The sequence below is a fragment of the Ceratotherium simum genome, chromosome 37 (genome assembly GCF_057802395.1).
Source record: "Ceratotherium simum simum isolate JZ-2026a chromosome 37, ASM5780239v1, whole genome shotgun sequence".
Taxonomy (NCBI): Eukaryota; Metazoa; Chordata; class Mammalia; order Perissodactyla; family Rhinocerotidae; genus Ceratotherium; species Ceratotherium simum.
Window position 1 is genome coordinate 28,167,196 of NC_141936.1, and position 19,682 is coordinate 28,186,877.

Sequence of the window (19,682 nt, forward strand, 5' to 3'; positions counted from 1 at the left end):
AGGTCTGTGTCCAGGAACCGAACCCACGAACACCAGGCCACTGAAGTGGAGTGTGCAAACTTAACCACTACACCACCGGGCCAGCCCCTTGACTGTTTTATTATTATGTAATACCCTTCTTTATCCATGATAACCCTCCTTGATCTGAAGTCTGCTCTGTCTGAAGTTAATATAGCTACTCCTGCTTTCTTTTAAATAGTGTTAGCGTGGCATAACTTTCTCCATCTCTTTACTTTTAATCTGTACGTATCTTTATATTTAAAGTGGGTTTCTTATAGACAACGTATAGTTGGGTCTTGTTTTTTGATCCGCTCTGACAAGTTCCATCCTTTGATTGTGTGTTTAGACCATAGATGTTTAAAGTGATTATTAATGTCATGGGTTAACATCAACCACATTTGTCATTGTGTCTCTTTGTTGTCCTTGTTCTGTGCTCCTATTCTTGTCTTCTGCACTTTTTCTGCCTTTTGTGGTTTTAACTGAACATTTTATATGATTCCATTTTCTCTCCTTTCTTAGCATATCAATTATATTTCTTTTCTTTTACTTTTTTTAGTGGTTACCCTATATTTTGCAATATATATTTACAGCTAATCCAAGTTTACTTTCAAATAACACTATACCTCTTTCCAGGTACTGCAAGTACCTTATATTACCAAAATAATCATAATTCTTACCTTCCATCCCTTGTATCTCTTGTTATTCATTTCACATGTATACACAAGCATCTATAGGTATATATAAGCATACACACATGCATACATGATCAGTTACGTTGTTGCTATTATGATTTAGAACAGTTAAATCCATTATCTGTTACATCTATTAAGAATAAGAAAAATAGGGGCTGGCCCAGTGGTGTAGTGGTTAAGTGCGTGCACTCTGCTTCAGCGGCCCGGGGTTCGCAGGTTCGGATCCCGGGTACGCACAGATGCACCACTTGTCAAGCCGTGCTGTGGTGGCGTCCCATATAAAGTAGAGGAAGATGGGCACAGGTGTTAGCCCAGGGCCAACCTTCCTCAGCAAAAAGAGGAGGATTGGCAATGGATGTTAACTCAGGGCTAATCTTCCTCACAAAAAAAAAAAAGAGAGAGAGAGAATAAGAAAAATAAAAGTTATCTTACCTCTGCTTATTCTCCAGGTTCCTCCTCTCTTTATGTAGATCCGAGTTTCTGACCTATACGATTTTCCTTCTCTCTGAAAAATTTCTTTTAACATTTGGCATATAGGGGAATGATGTCAATGTAATGTGGAATTTGGCTTGGATTTTTTTCCAAACCACTTCAAACATGTTACTGTTTTGGAATGATCAGGGGTAAGCTTTTTCACAACTAAAGAGAAAGTCTTAGTAGTATAAGAAAAATGCTGAAAATTCTGTAAAAGTACTCTCCTATAGTGCAGTAAGTTGCTGGCTTATTGGCTTTAATAATTGCTATATTATTCCCCCATGTTAAAAGATCTGAGGAAGTTGCAAGTTCCATTGAAGAAGCTGTGAAGATAGTTCCCTTGTGTTAAAAAGAAACTGATTGATGAGGAAGGCTATCTCTAAATAATATTTTAAATTTTTATTAAACTGGTCTGTATTAGAAGTGAGTGTTGTCAAGGACTCACATCAAAGGAAGAAGCATGAGCTGCATGATATGAAGCTTTCAAGGATGGACTGGCTTATTCTTGATACAAATGCCAGTGGAAACTTTACTGATATTTTTATAAGGATTGTTATTGTTTTATTAGGACTCAGATTTAAAATTTCCTTAGATTTTGAGTCGTCTGGCTCTAATTCTATTTTCTTCCTAAGTTCAGTTATTTTTATTGAATAGAACAGGGGTTATTCAGGAATGCATATACGGTACTACAGCAGAAACACCTGTACTCAGTTCTGGGTCAGTGCTGGTCACCTTTCTGAGTAACAAGGGTAGTCTAATCATCTTTTATTTCAGTGCCCATCGTAGTGGCTGGCAGGGCCATCACTAGCCCATTTGTGTGCACTGGATAAAAGTGCTCCTGCCTCTGAGGAGATTTAGATTTGGAGTGCAGGGCTTGGAGTGCAGAACTCCTGCTGGATTTCAGCCCTGCTTTCCCTTTCAGCCGGGCCCTTGTACAGTGTGTGGGCTGGAAACACTACATGGTGGCTGGCTTCCTGAACAAAGAGACACCCACGTACACACACACACACACACACACACACACACACACACACACCTTATTGAACTGCTGAGGTGCACGACTTTCTTTTCTTTATTCATTTATTTTCTTTATTTATATGTCCCTAGTTGTCAATGTTTGATGTTATGCAAGGATTTTAAAAACACAGTTAAGACTATATTTAACAGACTATTAACTCTCAAGATTCTTTCCATACAAGAGAAAGATGGTGGTATTGATAGAATGCATAAGTATTCCTTAACATCTCCTTTTTTTCTTTCTCTCTGCCTTTCTTTGGCTGGGCATAGGAGGGGAGATAGGTGGTAGGAGAACAAGACTACATTTGCCAATCTGATGTGTGAATTCTTTTAAACTAATATGGAAAATTTCCGTTTAGGCAGTTGACACACTGGGTTCTGCCCGAGTTCTAGGCAGAATTGCACAATATATTAAGATTGTTTTTGGTCTCTTTCATTTCTACTGCCTTTTGAGAATGCTTTTTAAGTTCCAGTCTCAGATTATCCTTGGACATCCTAAACCCCGCCCCTTAACTTGGTTTATCTCCATGCCAAAATTTCCTAGAGTTCACAACTGTTTTTTTCTTTCTTTCTTTCTTTTTTTTTTATTTGTTTGTTTTTTCTGTGTGTGCATATAACTAAGTGGTACAATATTAACGTTGTTAACTTTTATGGCAATGAGGTTTAATCTTCTTAAAGACAATGAACATTTTAAATAAGCCCTTGTTAAGCTAAATAATCCTAATGGCATGAAATATTTTTGAGGGAGGGGTATGTTGGTTAAGGTATTTGCTAAGCTGTCATAACAAGAAGACCTCAACATGAATACATAGAATTTCTTTTTCTCTCTTTTAATAGCCAAGAATTAGGTATGCTTCACAAGGTTTTGTAGGGACCTGTTGGCTTTGCTGTCCTCTGGGATGCTACCCTTGCCTGCACTGTTGAGACAGATTCACCAATACTTCATCTGATTTCCGCACCAATCATTTTTAATGACAAGATTCAGAGGTTGCACACATTATTTTGGCTGACATCTGATTGTCAAGGACTTAGTCACATACCCACACCTAACTGCAAGTAAGGCTGGGAATATAATCTCTTGCTGAGCTGCCAGCTAAAACTCAAGGGGTTCTATTATCAAACAAGAAAGGAGAATGGATATTGAGGGAAAATAAGCAGTCTGTTCAGTTTGCCTCTTTGGCCACCCAAATATCCGTGCACTCCCTTCTCATAGAGAAAACACATCAATTCCTCAAGATAACAACTCGAAGTCACATTCAGTGGATGGAGTAAAGTCCTCTCAGATGTGGTTCCTTATAATGTCATGACTATAAACTGATAGACAAGTTTTGAAACCCTCTTGTTTCCTGTGTGTATGTTGGGGCAGGGACAGGAAAGCCACAATCAAAACTCCCATGGAGAAGGGAAGAATGGGATACACATGATAGTTCCTGGTCCTAACAATAATTAATAAGACTTCTTGCTCTGGAAGTAGAGTAAGGTCTTGCTGGGATCCTAATTCTGCTGTCTGAGAGAAGTTCCTTTTGTGCTGTGTCCTGCATGGTCCCTGACTTTGCTCTTTGGGAATTACTCCTTGTCCATTCTCCTTTGTGTGTATACCTACAGTGGGTGTTGGAGAGGGTACTCTTGTTGGAGGCTGCACCGCATTCTCACCCTGCTTCCTATAGGTGCAGATTTGGGCTCCCCAGGTACAGCACATTAGGCTTGCAGCATTTTTTGCTAATAGAGTTCCCTCAAAAATGTGGGTTTCCATTCTGTTTGCCTCCAGTCAGCTATATGTGAAAACATCACTGCCGGGGATCTCATTTGCTCATGGTTGTTAAACCTACAGATTAGTTAATTTACTAGCTATTTTCCTCAGACCATCCAACTCTCCCTCAATTTAATGACTGCTACCTTGAGGGCACCTGAAACAGTACATTTGGGTAAGAATTAATCTGATTTTTGCTCCTAGGCTGGCTCTCATTATGTGGCTTAGAACTCTTGAGAGAGTCTTGGAATACATTTTTTTGTTGTCAGCTGTAGAGAAGCAGTTGGCTTGTCTATTCCTTCAAGGCCCTGTTTATTGGATTATCCATTAAGATAGAAGTAGGCTGTAGTCAGAGAGCCTCCCTAAGCAGAGTTGTGCTCCCTTTTTTCTCTTCTTGTAAACTGACTAATTCTTGCCTAAATTCATTTATATCAGGCTTAAAACAAGGAATAGCCAACACATTACAACACATTATGACTTTTCCCAACTGCTTCTGCTAGAACTATAGTCTTGGTAGGCACTTGGTCTCTCTTTTAAATGATCATATTTTGCTAGTTTAGTATATATAGTATGGTATAGAAAGGATCACCAACTCGAATATCTCTTTCCTGTCTGCTGGGTGTCCTACCTCTAAGTTAATACCACATGTTTTGGATTTCTCTTATGGCCCATCCTATTGGTCATAACAATTTTTGTAACATTTAACATAAAAGATAATTTGTTGTAAGAAAGGTTTAAAACCATAGTGGCTCAAACATGATTTAACTCTTTTTCTTACAGAACAGTTGAGAGGTAGATGGGTGACACAGGATGGATAAATAACTCTGCTTCTATGAAATAGTCCAGGTATACCCCAAAAAGGAATCATTTTTAAGGTTTTTTTTAAGAAGATTCTGGCCCAGTATGCAATTGTAGTTTGTTTAAAAAGGCAATGAAATTCTGTGTATGAAATATTGGAAACAAAATAGAAACTGCTTCAGAGTTTAGAGTCAGTGTCTGTCTCTGTCTCTGTCTCTGTCTCTCTCTCTCTCTCTCACGTTTTTTTGAGTTCTAGTCATAATGGAGTCGAGTTACTGGTACTACACTTGCTCTTTGGCTGTGAATAGCTAGAAAACTGGACAAAATATATGAAACAGTCACTGTTTTCAGAAAATAGACATAAGGTAGCAGCAGGCAGAAATTCAGTGATTCCCGAGAAAAGAGAAAAGGATGAGATGAGCCCTGTGATCGCCCTGGTTTTCTGCCTGGAGTCACTTTCTGATATCTGGTGCAGGGAGAGGAAAGCCAGGTAGAGCACAGTCGTCTTGCTTGATTGAGACACAGACTAGGGTTGGGGCAGCTGAGATAGCTGGTACTGGTAGATCAGAATACTGAAGAGGAGGGCCCTATGTATGTCAGGAGCGAGCTCCAGAAATCTTCATGCCGTCCCCTCAAGACCTTTGTTAAACACTAAGCTGTGCACCTGTAGGTGAAACTCCGTAAGGACAGACAAAGAACTGCGAGGAGCTATTAGTAATCGGAACACTTCCCAGCACTCAGCAGGGCAGAGAAATGTGTGAGTTCTGAATAGGCAGAGTGGGGATACTTTGCTGAACATCTGGAACATCCAGTAGAGACCCCGGAAAGGTCACACGTCCAGACTAGGGCTGAATTAGCCCTAGTGAATGGCTACTCTGTACCCGCTCCAACAGATCTTAAAAGCAAGCTGAAAAGAATGAAGTTGAACAGCAAGTAATTTAATAACTTGTTGAAACAAAATTTATCACTCTTTAAAGGAAGACCATAAAATCCAGAAATTCAACATATTTCTCATAGGGTCTATAATAAATGTGTATGTGTATATACATACATACATGTACATATGTGTGTATATGTATAACCAACTACTAGAAGTGCAAAGGAGGAGGATTAAAATCATCCATAAAAATAGACATGGATATGACCCAGATGATGAGATTAGTTGGCAAAGACTTTAGAATATCTATTGTAAATATGCTCAAGTACTTAAAAGAAAAACACAAACTAAAAAGAAAAACACAAACTAAAGAGAGAAATTGAAGATACAATAAAGAACCACTGAATATTCAGGGGAGAAATGCAATACCTGAAATGAAAACTGCTTCAGCTTAGCAAGAGACTAGACATGCAGAAGTGGTCAATAAATTTTAACATACAGCAACAGAAATTATTCAAATTGAAGCTCATAGGATAAAAAGAACAAAAAGAAAATGAACTGAACATCAGTGACCTGGACACAAAAAGTTCTAACATATATGTAATGGGAGTTGTAGATGTAAAAGGGAGGGGGGACAGAAAAAATACTAGGAATTTTCCAAATCTGCTGAAAACCGTAAAACCACAGATCCAAGAAGCTCAAAAATCACAAGCAGGATAAAAACAAAACCATACCAAGGCGTACTGTGGTCAGATCACTAAGTTCTAGTGATACAGAGAGAATCTTACAAGCAGTAAGAGAGGTGGGGCTGGCCCGGTGGCATAGCGATTAAGTGTGCGTGCTCTGCTTCGGAGGCCCAGGGTTCACAAGTTCGGATCCCAAACAGCAAGAGAGGGGGAAAAAGACATGTTGTATAGGGGAGCAAAGATACAAAAAAAAAAAAAAAAATCATTGCTGACTTCTCATCAGAAGGTAAGCAAGCCAGAGAACAATGCAATGATATATTTAAAAGCTGAAAGAAAAAAAAAGTCAATCTAAACTTATTTTAAAAAACCAAGGCAAAATAACATTTCCATATAAACAAAAGCTGAGAAAATTCGCTGTGAGTATACCTACACCACAAGAAATCATAAAAGATGATCTTCAGACTGAAAGAAAATGATAGTGAGTGAAAACTCAGATCTACACAAAGGAAAGATGAAGTGGTAAGGAATGGCAAATACGTAGGTCTGAAATATGTGGACATTAAACTGCGCACTTCCAAATAACTCATGGATCAAAGAAGAAATCACAAGAGAATCCGTAAAGCGTTTTGAATGGAATGATAATGAAAACACAGCTTATGAGATTTTGTGGGAGGCAGCTACTAGATAACCAGAGCAGGGGCTCAGACAAAAATTTACGGTTATAAATTAGAAAAGAAGGGTGTAAAGTCCATGATCTAAGTCTCCCACTGAAGAAGCTACAAACACATGAGCAAATTAAACCCAAAGCAAGAAGAAGGAAAAAATGATAAAAGAGTGAAATCAATGAAATATAAAACAAAAAGGCAATAGAGAGAATAAGTGAAACCAAAAGCTGCTTCTTTGAAAGAATTAAGTTGACAAACTTCTAGCTAGATTGATCAGGAAAAAAATTACAATAACAGGAAGTAAAAGCATCACAATAGATGTTATAGAATAATTAGGGAATATTATGAGCAATTTCATGCTAATAAGTTCAACAACTTAGATGGAATAGACTAAGTGCTTGAAAGACACAAATTACCAAAACTGACACAAGAAGAAATAGAAAACCTGAAAAACTTTATATCAATTAGAGAAATGAAATTAATAATTAAAAACATTCTCTCATGGGGGACCGGCCTAGTGGCGTAGTGGTTAAAGTGCATGCACTCTGCTGTGGCGGCCCGGGGTTTGAAGGTTCGGATCCCCACACGGAAGCAGTGCTTGTCAAGTCATGCTGTGGCAGCGTCCCATATAAACTAAAAGACAGTAGGCACAGATGTTAGCTCAGGGTCAATCTTCCTTGGCAAAAAGAGGAGGATTGGCTTCAGATGTTACCTCAGGGCTGATCTTCCTCATACACACACACAAAAAAAACAAAAAAAAAACCAAACATTCTCTCATAGGAAACTCCAGGCCCAGATGGCTTCAGTGATTAATTTTATTAAAACTTAAGGAATAAACAATTCCAATCTACACTAACTCCTTCAAAAAAGGCAGAGGAGGGAACACTTCTTGACTCATTTTGTGAGGCCAGCATTAGCTTGATTCCAGAATCAGATGAAGACCTTACAAGAAAATAGCAGATCAATATCTCCTTTGACTATAGATGCAAAATATCCCTAATGAAATAGCAAATAGAATCTAGCAAAATATAAAAAAGATAATACATCATGATCAAAGGGGTTGATACCAGGAGGCAACGTTGATTTAACATTCAAAAATCAAAGAAAAAAAGAAGAAACAACATATGATAATTTCCATAGAGACTGAAAAAACGTTTCACAAGATTCAAACCCACTCATGAGACAAAGTTACAACAAACCCAGAATAGACAGAAACTTCTTCAGTCTGATAAAGGGCATTTACAAAAAAGTATACAACATTACATTTAATGATGAAAGATTGAATGCTTTCCCTAAGATCAGAAAGAAGGTAAGGATGTCCGCTCACACGACTTATAATTAACATTATACTAGAATTCCTAGCCATGCAGTAAGGTAAGAAAAATAATAAAAGGCATCCAGATTAAAAATAAATAAATAAAACTTTTTAGTGGCTGGCCCGGTGGTATAGCAGTTGAGTGTATACGCTGTCTTCGGTGGCCCCAGGGTTCTCAGGTTCGGATCCTGGGCACGCACTGCCGCACTGCTCTTCAAGCCATGCTGTGGCGCCGTCCCATATACAGTCGAGGAAGATGGGCACAGATGTTAGCCTAGGGCCAAGCTTCCTCAGCAAAAAGAGGAGGATTGGCAACAGATGTTAGCTCAGGGCTGATCTCACACACACACAAAAAAAGACTTTTTATTTCCAGTTGACATGATAATATACGTAGAAAATACTAAGAACTCTATGAGGAAGCTTCTAAAATCCCTAAGTGAATTTAACAGGGTCATATCACACTACAAAAATCAATTGTATTTTTATATACTAGCACCCAATTTATGGATGCTATGTATTAGCATCCATAACCATGAAATGCATAGAGATAAATTTTAATAACAGAGAGAAATTAACAGTATGTAATACACAGAGAAATAATACTTTATACATTAATTGGAAGATTCAGTGTTAAGATGTTAATTCTCCACCAGTAGATTCTGTGCAATCCTAATTAAAATGTTGCTAGTTTTGTTGTTGTTGTTTTTAGTAGAGATTGAGGAGCTGATTCTCAAATTTAAAATGGGCAAAACCATATTGAGAAAGAACCATGTTGGAGAATTTATAGTACTGGATTTTAAGAATTGCTCTAAGCTACAATAAGAGTGTGATATTGAATTAAGGTGTTGACATAGGTAGATAGATAGGTAGATATCCTAAGGGGTCTGTGTGTGTGTGTATATACAACAGATAGAGTATTTCAAATATAAATATGTATATATAGATAGTCTTTTTTTTCTTTTTAATTTTTTGTTTATTGCAGTAACATTGGTTTATAACATTGTAAAAATTTCAGGTGTACATCATTGTACTTCTATTTCTGCATAGATTACATCATGTTCACCACCAAAATACTAATTACAACCCATCACCACACACATGTACCGAATTATCCCTTTCACCCTCCTCCCTCCCCCATCCCCTCTGGTAACCACCAATCCAATCTCGGTCTCTATGTGTTTGTTTATTGATAGTCTTTTATCTATTAAGAATAGGGTTTTTTTTCTATTAAAGGATAATAGAATCTTTTCAACAAATGATCAGGAACTAAATATCTTAGAAAAAATTGAATCTGGACCTTTACCTCACACCATACACAGAAATTAACTTGAATAGGATCTAAAAGCTAAAACTCTAAAACTTCTTTCTAAAATTCTTGGAATTTTAGAAACATGACTAAATCTTTATGACTTGGTGTTAGGCAAAGATTTCTTAGGACATAAAAAGAACTGTCCATTAAAGAAAAGTTTGATAAATTGAGCTTCATCAAAATTAGACTCTTGCTGCTCAAAAAACACCATTAGGAAAATGAAAGGCAAGCTACAGGCTGGGGACTATAAGTATTTCCAATACATGTAGTCTGACTGAGGTCTTGTATCAATAGGAAGATAACCCAATTAAATGTGAGCAAAAGATTTGAACAGACACTTCATCAAGGAAGTCATAATCTCCTGGGAAGCACAGGAGGCTTTTGAAAAGATACTCTACATGAGGGATTGGAAAACTGGCACATGGACCAAATCTGGCCCATTGCCTGTTTTTGTAAATAAAGTTTTATTGGAACACAGTCACACCCATTCATTTATGGCTGCTCTTATGCTGTAATGGCGGAGTTGAGTAGTTATTAAAGAGACCATGTGGCTCACAAAGCTTAAAATATTTACTCTCTGCCTGTTTACAGAACAACTTTGCTAACCCCTGGTCTAAACGAATCAAATTCCAGGGAAGGATAAGCTCTTCCTAGGTGAGCAAACACTAGTGGAGAAGTTTGGACTAATTTAATGTCTTTTTCCCAGGACAAACTGTATTTTTCTTGGGATTGTTATTTTTCACAATTAGATCTTCTTTTTTGATTTTTTATTATAGTTAATTCATTGTTATTAGTAAGCTAACAAAATCTTTATGTTAGAGGCAAAAAATTTATACATGCCCCTCTTTAAGTCTTGGTAACTTAAGATGTAATGTTAGAAAGCTCTGTCTTATTCTGTGGAACTACACGTTGAGGTCAAAACTGGGATGTGGGTTCATGATGTTGACAAGAAGTTAGTACCAGGAGAAATTGTACTCAAAATCACTTGGTTTCAACAGCTTGTACCTGTTTCCTTCAGGAAGTTAAGAGGTGCCTGCAAACAAGCAAGGATGGGGACTGAAGGCATGTGCTGCCTCTCTGGGGACTGACTAGTCTCACTGCCCGGGGTAGGGGCCACTCACAGATGCCTTGGCCCTGATCCTGGAAGTAGGAGCCCCATCCTGTGGTCAGCATGGGGTGGTCTGGATCAGTCCAACCCACTCCTGATACATGCATGGAGTCGATGTTCTTAGTCGCCTGGCAGGCCAGGCTTGTATGCTACCTGGGGATTCCAGACACCCTGGGGTGCCGCATATTCTTATTGGCTTGTTGTTGCGTCAGCTGTGTTCTGATTGGTTACGCTCTACGTTATATAAGCCGTTGCATCATTGTTTATATAAGCTGTCTACATAAAACGTGTTTTGACTTTGGGGTGCAACAGGTGTTAATCTCCTTTGAGTGAGATAGCCATATGCTTATCTGTAACATGTTTACAACCATAATTATTTTTTAGAAAAACATGTTTTCAGGCAAGGGAGCATTTTTGGTGGAAAAGCTTATCACTTTTAAGGGATAGCAAGCAGATTTTATTCACTCTTATTAAAATATAGGATAAGATATCCTTTACAGAAAATTAATTTCACATATCACAAAGCCCTAGCATTGTTTAGTTTACTTAAATTTAATCTGATATTACTATTTTTCTATGTTAGGATAATTTAATGTAGTGTATGAACATAAAAATAATTTTTGTAAACTTAATTTCAGTATCAGAATATTTTAACTAGAAGTACAATAACATGAATTCCATAAAATTTGTCTTTTTTCTCTGTTATATTTGACCATTACTAACCCTCAGTTTGATAACCAAGCAAAATTGCAATGTTATAGGGAAATTTTCCAACTGAAACAAAATTTGATGAAAGAACATTTAAGATCATCTTTGATTTCCCCATGCTTACTCCCACACCATACTTCTGCAAGTCCTATCAACTTTCAAGTGAGGCTAGAATTAGTCCTCTTATCCTTCTCTCTCCTTTTGCTCCCACCCCCTTCCCAGGGCCATTTTCATCTTTTATTGAGTGTTCTAGTCAGAATAGGCTCGAGTTCGAGTAACAAACTAACCTCCTAATCTCAGTAGTTTAACACAGCAGAGGTTTACTGTGGCTTACATGAAGTACAGTGTACTCTGGTCTGTGACCCTCCTCTATCTGCTAGCTGTACTGTCTGTGCTAGTGGTTTTATGGTTGTCAGGTGGACTGGAAATGACTGTGTCACTTTTGCTCACAGCCCATTGGTCAGAACTAGTCACATGGCTCCAGCCTAAGTGCAAGGAATGCTGGGAAATGTAGGAGAGCACATGAAATGTGTGGAGATCACAGTTATCTTACCACATGCCTGTTGTTAGGGCTGCATCCTAATTGATTTCCGTATTTCCTCTCATGCCCCACTACAGAGCTTTCTCTACCTAAGAACCAGAGTGCTCAGATAAAAATATGTGTTACTACCTTCTTAATAATTTTTTTTTGCATAAAATCCAACACTTTGCCCTCACTTCTGCAAGTACTGCATGATATGACCCTTGCCTTCCTCACTAACTTCATGATTGGCAGTTAGTGTTATTAAATATCTGTGAATAGTGTATTTTGCATAGGCATTCTCTTTTATTTTGTCCATAGTTATGAAAATGTGATTTAAAAGTGTCAAATTTACAAAATCACAATAATGACTATAAACTGAATAAATAATAATAATACCAAGAGAAGTTCTAATCTATATGAAGGTCTTCTCCATCACGTTGTATGCAATTAGAATCTTAAAATAGGGGCTGGTCCGGTGGCATAGTGGTTAAGTTCACGCACTCTGCTTCGGCAGCCTAGGGTTCACCAGTTTGGATCCCGGACATGGACCTACACACTGCTCATCAAGCCATGCTTTGGTGGCATTCCACATACAAATAATAGAGGAAGACTGGCACAGATGTTAGCTCAGCAACAATCTTCCTCAAACAAAAAAAGGCAGATCGGCAATAGATGTTAGCTCAGGGTCAATCTTCCTCAAAAAAAAAAAGAATCTTAAAATAGCCTTTTGGGAATGTTGGTATAATGTAAAATCCTGTTAAAATGAGTAAATTCTATGGGGCCGGCCCGGTGGCGCAAGCGGTTAAGTGGGCGCACTTCGCTTCGGCAGCCCGGAGTTCGCAGGTTCGGATCCTGGGTGCGCAACGATGCCCGGCTTGGTAAGCCATGCTGTGGCGGCGTCCCATATAAAGTAGAGGAAGATGGGCACGGATGGTAGCTCAGGGCCACTCTTCCTCAAGAAAAAAGGGGAGAATTGGCATCAGATGTTAGCTCAGGGCTAGTCCTCCTCACAAAAACAAAAAACAAAACAAAACAAAAAAATGAGTAAATTCTATATAGTAGAGTTACAATAATTGTATTCTGTTTCTCTGCCAACAAATGATCTCGTAGAATAAATGTTTTCTCTGTCTAAAGTTTATATGAAAGACCTTCCATTATGGTTATATGTGTAAAAATTATTAAACTTTATTTTTTAGAGCATTTTATGTTCACAGCAAAATTGAGTGGAAAATACAGAGTTCCCATATACCCCCTGTCCCTACACAGATATAACCTCCCCCGCTATCAACACACTGCACCAGAGCAGTGCATTTGTAACCATCTATGGACCTACGTTGACCCATCATCATCACTCAAAGTCCATAGTTTACATTAGGGTTCACTCTTGGTGTTGTACGTTGTATGGGTTTTGAAAATAAATGCAGTTTAGTTTTTTTTTTTTGACTTTTTTTTTTTTTTTTTTTTTTTTGTGAGGAGGACTAGCCCTGAGCTAACATCCGATGCCAATCCTCCCCATTTTTCCTTGAGGAAGAGTGGCCCTGAGCTAACATCCGTGCCCATCTTCCTCTACTTTATATGGGATGCCGCCACAGCGTGGCTTACCAAGCAGTGCGTCAGTGCGCGCCTGGGATCCGAACCTGCGAACCCTGGGCTGCCGAAGCGGAGCGCACACACTTAACTGCTTACGCTACCAGGCCGGCCCCGAAAATAAATGCAGTTTTTAGACAAGTTTTTCATGAAGTTTGTGTTTTGAAATTAAGTAGTTATTGCCCTTCAGTTATACCTTCAATTTCGGTCATATTTTTCCTTGGCAATCTGAAGCCTAATTAATTATCCCAAACACACATGCACATGCACACACATTCAAATAATTGTTGTCTAGTTGGAGGGAGCGGAATATTTTCATAAAGCAATTATTCTGTAATCTCGCAAAATATAGGTTAGAGCAGTGCTCTTGCCAAAAGATAGTGGAGATAGGGTTCAACCCTTTCAAATTTGCATGAAAGAAAGGCTTGATATAAATTCTTTGTGTCATCTCTGGGCTGTGAATTCTGGGAATCAGATTTTTAAGGTGCTGTTTATCTTAATAAACATCTCAAGACCTATATATTTAGTATGCTTATTTGAAATGTAGCAGAGCTTTCATATAGTTGATCATTTTTGACAGTTTCTTGAAATTGATTTTAAGTATTAGCTAGTAGTGATTCCTGTTTTAGCAAATGAAAATTACATATATTAAAAGAGTACTCTATGGTTTGTTACATGGATTTAGATCTAGCACAGTTCAAATGACTTGTCAGATACTTGACATCTGCTTACATTAAAAGCCTCGTAACAGTTTTTACATGGTGTCACTATTGTCGTTCTCATTGCCTTTCCTTTGCTGGCCCACTCCTATTTCAGCCCTCAAGCATTAATAAAGTATTAACTAGCAAAGGAGATTATCCTGCTACTGGATAGTTATATTGAATAAAAACAGGTGTTTGTGGCATAGAAAGATAAGGAAATTAAATCTTTTTCTTTGATAAGAAGTTTATATGTCAGTCTTCTTTCGTGTAATTAGGTGTTTTGTAAAGGAATTTGGGATTGTGTGAAGGAGTCAAGGAAGGTATTAAGCAGTCTCTGTGAAACCTTGATTGCCTTTGCACTTTGACTAACAGTGTTTGTCTTGTTCACAGTAACTGTAGTACTGAATGGAAGTGGCTTGTAGACAGAGCAAGAGTTGGCAGCCGATGGACATGGCTTCAAGCCCAGATTTCAGAGCTAGAATACAAAATCCAACAGCTAACGGACGTTCACAGGCAGATTCGTGCCTCCAAGGTATTGTCTTCTATTTTTTAAAAAGTTATTACTGTTTTAGTTTCTCCTCATCTCTCCACACCAAATAATTGTGACAAGGCTTTATACAAATGTAGTTAATTTTAAGATTTTTGATGTATTAATTGCTGTAAGTTGAAGCTATCTTTGTAATGCCTTTGTATTTATCATACTTGAGCAATTCAGAACTTCTTTATTGGATTCCAGTTAATAGAAATGATATTTTTTTAATAAACCCCTACTTTGTTGGCATTTATTTTAACATATGTGTAAAATTATGAGCGTATCTTATTAGACTCTCCTTAGAGTTTTTTGTGTTTTGCTTTAAGAAAAATTATGAACACATATAAAGGTGCTAGAAAGCAGTACAGTAAACACCTGTGTGCCCACCCCCAAATTTATTAGATGTTAAATTTTACTAGTTTGGCTTTAGTTTTTAGAATAATAAAGCATGACATGTACAGTTGAAGTACTTCTATAGTATTTCACATAATGAACCAGAAGGTGAAGATGAACTACTCTAATTTATAAAAAGTTGCTGAGCTATCTACATAGAGAAGAGAAAGTAAATAAAGCGTGTATAGTATAAATACATGTTTACACTTCCTGCATGTTATTTAATTGTATGAATGGAATGGAATTGTGTGAATACCATGGAATATTCATCTCTTCCCCTATTGTTCTATTGATAGACGTGTACATTGTTTCAGTTTTTATGTCAGTAAACACAATAGTGCAGTGGCTATCTTTTATGTGAACCTGTGGAGAGCTGCTCTGGGGTCTCTGCCGAGCAGTGGACATGCTGGACTGCAGGCGTGGCCGTCTGCAGCCTCCCTGTGCTCACCCATGTGACTGGTAGTCCGTCTTCCCGCTGGTGAGGCTCCTGTTTCTCCACGGCCTTGCCAACGTTTTATATTATTTGACTTTTAATTTTTCCAGTATAACGGGTGTGGAATACTATTTTATTACTGTTTTAATGTAATTGTTCCTGCATATAGTGAGATTGGGCCTCAGTGTAATTGACTATCAAATTTTTTTTTGTCTAAAAATTAACATATCTTTTTTATTGTTTTTTTGGGGGGGGATGGTGTGTGTATGTGAATTTTTTTCAAATTTTGGATACCATTTGTGGTCAATTATCAGTATTACAACTCTCTCATGTTGTAGCTTGTCTTTTCATTTTTTCAGTACATCTGTTTTTGAACTGAGATTTTAACTTCCATGTAATTATATGGATTAATGTTTTCCTTTATGGGTTGTGTCTTCTGTCTTGTGTAAGAAATCCTACCCCTGATATTTGGTTCTGTATTGGTTGTGAGGTGATGACTTAACTTTCTCTTTTCCATGTGGATAGTCAGCCCAGCACCTTTTTATAAATTATAGTAGTTCATCCTCACCTTCTGGTTTAAAATATTACTTGTGTCATATATTGTATTTCCACATATGTATGAATCTTTTACTGGACTTACTAATCTATATATCTGTCTTGATTATACAGCTTTAAATAAGAAATTTGCTTTTAATACAAAAGTCACCCTATGTTGTTTTTCAAAAATTTTATGTCTGTTTTCTTAGTCTTTTCATCCCAGAATAAATTTTTGATTTTATTGATCTTCCTTTATCTCTGTGTTTTCTGTCATTATTTTTTGCTCTTTTGTTTTGTTTTGTTGGCATTAGATTTACCAGACCATTGCTGTTGTTATTGTTGTTGCTTCTTGACCTTACAACTCTTATTTTCAGTTCATACTCAAGTGTCACTTTGAGTGAATACCATGTATTTAATTCTTTCATTGTTGTTCTGCTCTTAATATTTTTAAATTTCCAATCAATGTGATTGCCTTTCTAACCCAAGAGTTATTTAGTAGTACATCTCTATATTTCTGAACTCATGAAACTTTTTTTTTTTTTTGGTAATTTATTATTTATGTACATTGTAGTCTGTAAACTGATTAGCTTGTATGGATTTGATTCTTTGTGATCTATTGCTAATCAAATTTTGTAAGTGCTCAATGTATATTCTTTCTTGGTTGATTATGGAATTCTCTATTAAATTAAACTGGTTGACTTTGTTCTATATATCTGCTATATCTTTATACATCTAGATCTTTCAATTTCTAATATAGATTTGTTAAAATTTTCCCACATCATTGTGAATTGTTCAGTTTCTTCTGGAAATTCTGTTTTTGCTTCTCGCATTTTTAAGTAATGTTGTTTGGTATATGTGCTGCCGAAGCGAGCACATAAGTAATGTTGTTTGGTAGATATAAATTTTTGATTGTTCTAGGTGTTTCTTTTATGAGCTACATATAGCTAGATTTAAAAAATCCACTCTGATTAGTTTTTACTTTTTATCTACCCTTATTCTCCTCTCTTTGTATTTTTGTCTTGTTTTTCACCTCTCTTTGGTTGGATTGGTAGAATTTGCTTCATTCCTTTCTTTTCCCTCTGCTGGTTTGGAAGCTGTATATTATAGTTTCATTCTTTGTCATTACCCTTAATTTTTAACGTACTTCCTCAACTAGAAATAATTCTCACAATGACTAAAAGGACTCAGTATTTTTATACTCTTTTTTTTTAAACTTAAAACATGGATCTTAATACTATTTGACTACTAATTGAATATATCTACTCCAATCTAGATTTTTTTTAGTCAGTAATTAATTAAATTTCTAACAGATTTCATTAAAAAAATGTGCTTAGTATTCTTTTGTGTCCTACCTATAAAAATTAGGTTACAGGTCAGGCTGCGGTAACAGAGAAACCCCCAATACAGGGGCTTTACACAGGCACGCAGCGTTTCCACAGTGGGAGGGGGAGCACAGGCGGATGGAGCAGCCTGGTGGCACCGCGTCATCCTGGCACTTGGGTCGCGTCTGACCGGCGGCCCCGCTGTCCTCGAGGGCGTGCCGGCGGCGGTGTTGAGCCGCGTGCAGTCCTCTCCTCTCTCACGCCCTTGGGAAGCGAGAGAGGTGCAGCACGGTCTGTCTCAGGTTGCAGGAGACTTGGAAGTGGCTCTCTGTTGTTCCTACTCCGCTGGCCCACATGTAGCCTCAGCACTGCAACTAGATGTGTGGGAGTAGGAGCCGAGCGACGCGGGCTCTCCCGGAGGAGGTGTGGCAGCGCTGAAACAGCGGGGTGCGCTCTGAAAACGAGGAAAACGGGTGTGGGAGGAGTCTGCAGCCTCTGCTGCCTCACCTTTCCTCTCTCGGTTTACTTCCTGCTGAAGCACCTTCTTGAGTAGTTTTTTTTTTTTTTTAAAGATTTTATTTATTTATTTTTCCCCCAAAGCCCCAGTAGATAGTTGTATGTCATAGTTGCACATCCTTCTAGTTGCTGTATGTGGGACGCGGCCCCAGCATGGCTGGAGAAGCGGTGTGTCGGTGTGCGCCCGGGATCCGAACCCGGGCCGCCAGCAGCGGAGTGCGTGCACTTAACCGCTAAGCCACTGGGCCGGCCCTCTTGAGTAGTTTTGACATTAAACTCGGAACATGTGAACTCTCTTTGTCTTTGTATGTCTCAGAATACCTTTATTTTACCCTCACTCTTCAGTGATATTTCAGTTGATATAAAATTCTGATTTGGTAGTTATTTTCCCTTCTCCCTGTAAAGATTCTCTGTCACTGTTTGATACCGAGGAGCAGTCTACTGTCAATGTAATTGTTTTTCCTATGTAAGTGCTCTGTCTTTCTATCTGGTAACTTTAAAATTTTCTTGTTTATTTGCTGTTCTATATGTTTTTACTAACAGATGTCTCCTTAGGGAGTTGTCTTCATCTTGTTTTCAGAACACACGTTTTTGACGGTACAATTCACTGGATTTTGACAGATATCTGGTTGTGTAGCCATCACCACAATCTCGTCTAGTAGTCCGTGACCTGCTTCCAGGACAGGAGAAGAGTCCTTGTTTTACAGGAAATTTGATCAAAATCAGCTTACCTTCTCACACGCTGATTTACAAGTTCTGTCTGATGTTCGTGTTGAGATATCCTGACAGAGTTGGGCATAGGAGATACTGGAGAAGGCAGGGCTATGAGAAGATGCGGATTTGGAGTTATTTCAGTAGAAATGGCAGTTAAAGTTATGTTGTCACGTTATGGCGATTTTTAAATGAAATCCGCTCACCTCTCTCCCCTTCCTTGTTTTCTGCCTGCCTGCCTTCTCTCCTTCACTCTCTCCCTTCTTGCCTTTCACACGTAGTTATTAGTGCCTGATATGTGCTTAGGGTAAACAGTGGTCAACAAAACTACTGAGTTCTTATATATTTAGGGTTTACAGTCTAATGGGGATAAAAATTAAGCAAACGATTACACAAATAAATGCTGTTTTAATTCCAACCAGGGGAAATTTAACATGGGATTTCCCTAGCTAAAAGATATGTTGTTTCCCAAAAACTACAGGCTGCTTGCTTGGAACTCGAAGTATATTTTCCCATAGAAGCAATAATATGAAGAGTTCTTATACAATCCCATGAAGTCTTATTTAATCTAAATATTGCTAAATATCTATTTGTAACTTTTTTTGTGGGAAACTGTATTCTCCGTGGTGAAACTGTGGACATAAAGGAGATGATAGTGTAAGATTGATGGCAACTGGTCTGAAAAGAAGAAGCTGAGAAGGGAAGGAATCAGAGTCTGTGAACCCTGTGGTGAGCCCAACCCCACTGGGGTCTGTACATCAATAAAGATTAGTCAGTTTTAGGCTCTATCATTAGTTTGTATTCTGGTAGGGGAGACAGACCATGTCAATAGTTAATTGCAATATAATGTAATATGCTCAGTGATACATGTTTTTAATAAGATATAGAAGTGGCATAGAGAGAATACTTAACTCTTATTTTAAAGAGGTGATGCCTCAGTAAGATTTTGGAGGATAAATAGTAGTTTGCTTGATGAACTGATGAAACTGGAAAAGGGCGTTCCTTAAAGGTTAGAAGGCCTGAAACAA

General features: G+C 37.9%; 1 protein-coding gene across 11 annotated transcripts in view; it reads left to right on the plus strand.

Annotated features, from left to right (window-relative positions):
* KANSL1L (KAT8 regulatory NSL complex subunit 1 like) overlaps positions 1-19,682 on the plus strand; it is a 125,851-nt gene that overhangs the window by 26,570 nt on the left and 79,599 nt on the right. For all 11 annotated transcript variants that reach the window (XM_087424884.1, XM_087424890.1, XM_087424891.1 and 8 more), the window contains one exon: positions 14,601-14,742. In XM_087424884.1, the coding sequence (XP_087281010.1) occupies positions 14,601-14,742 (142 nt within the window). The remainder of the gene's footprint in view (positions 1-14,600; positions 14,743-19,682) is intronic.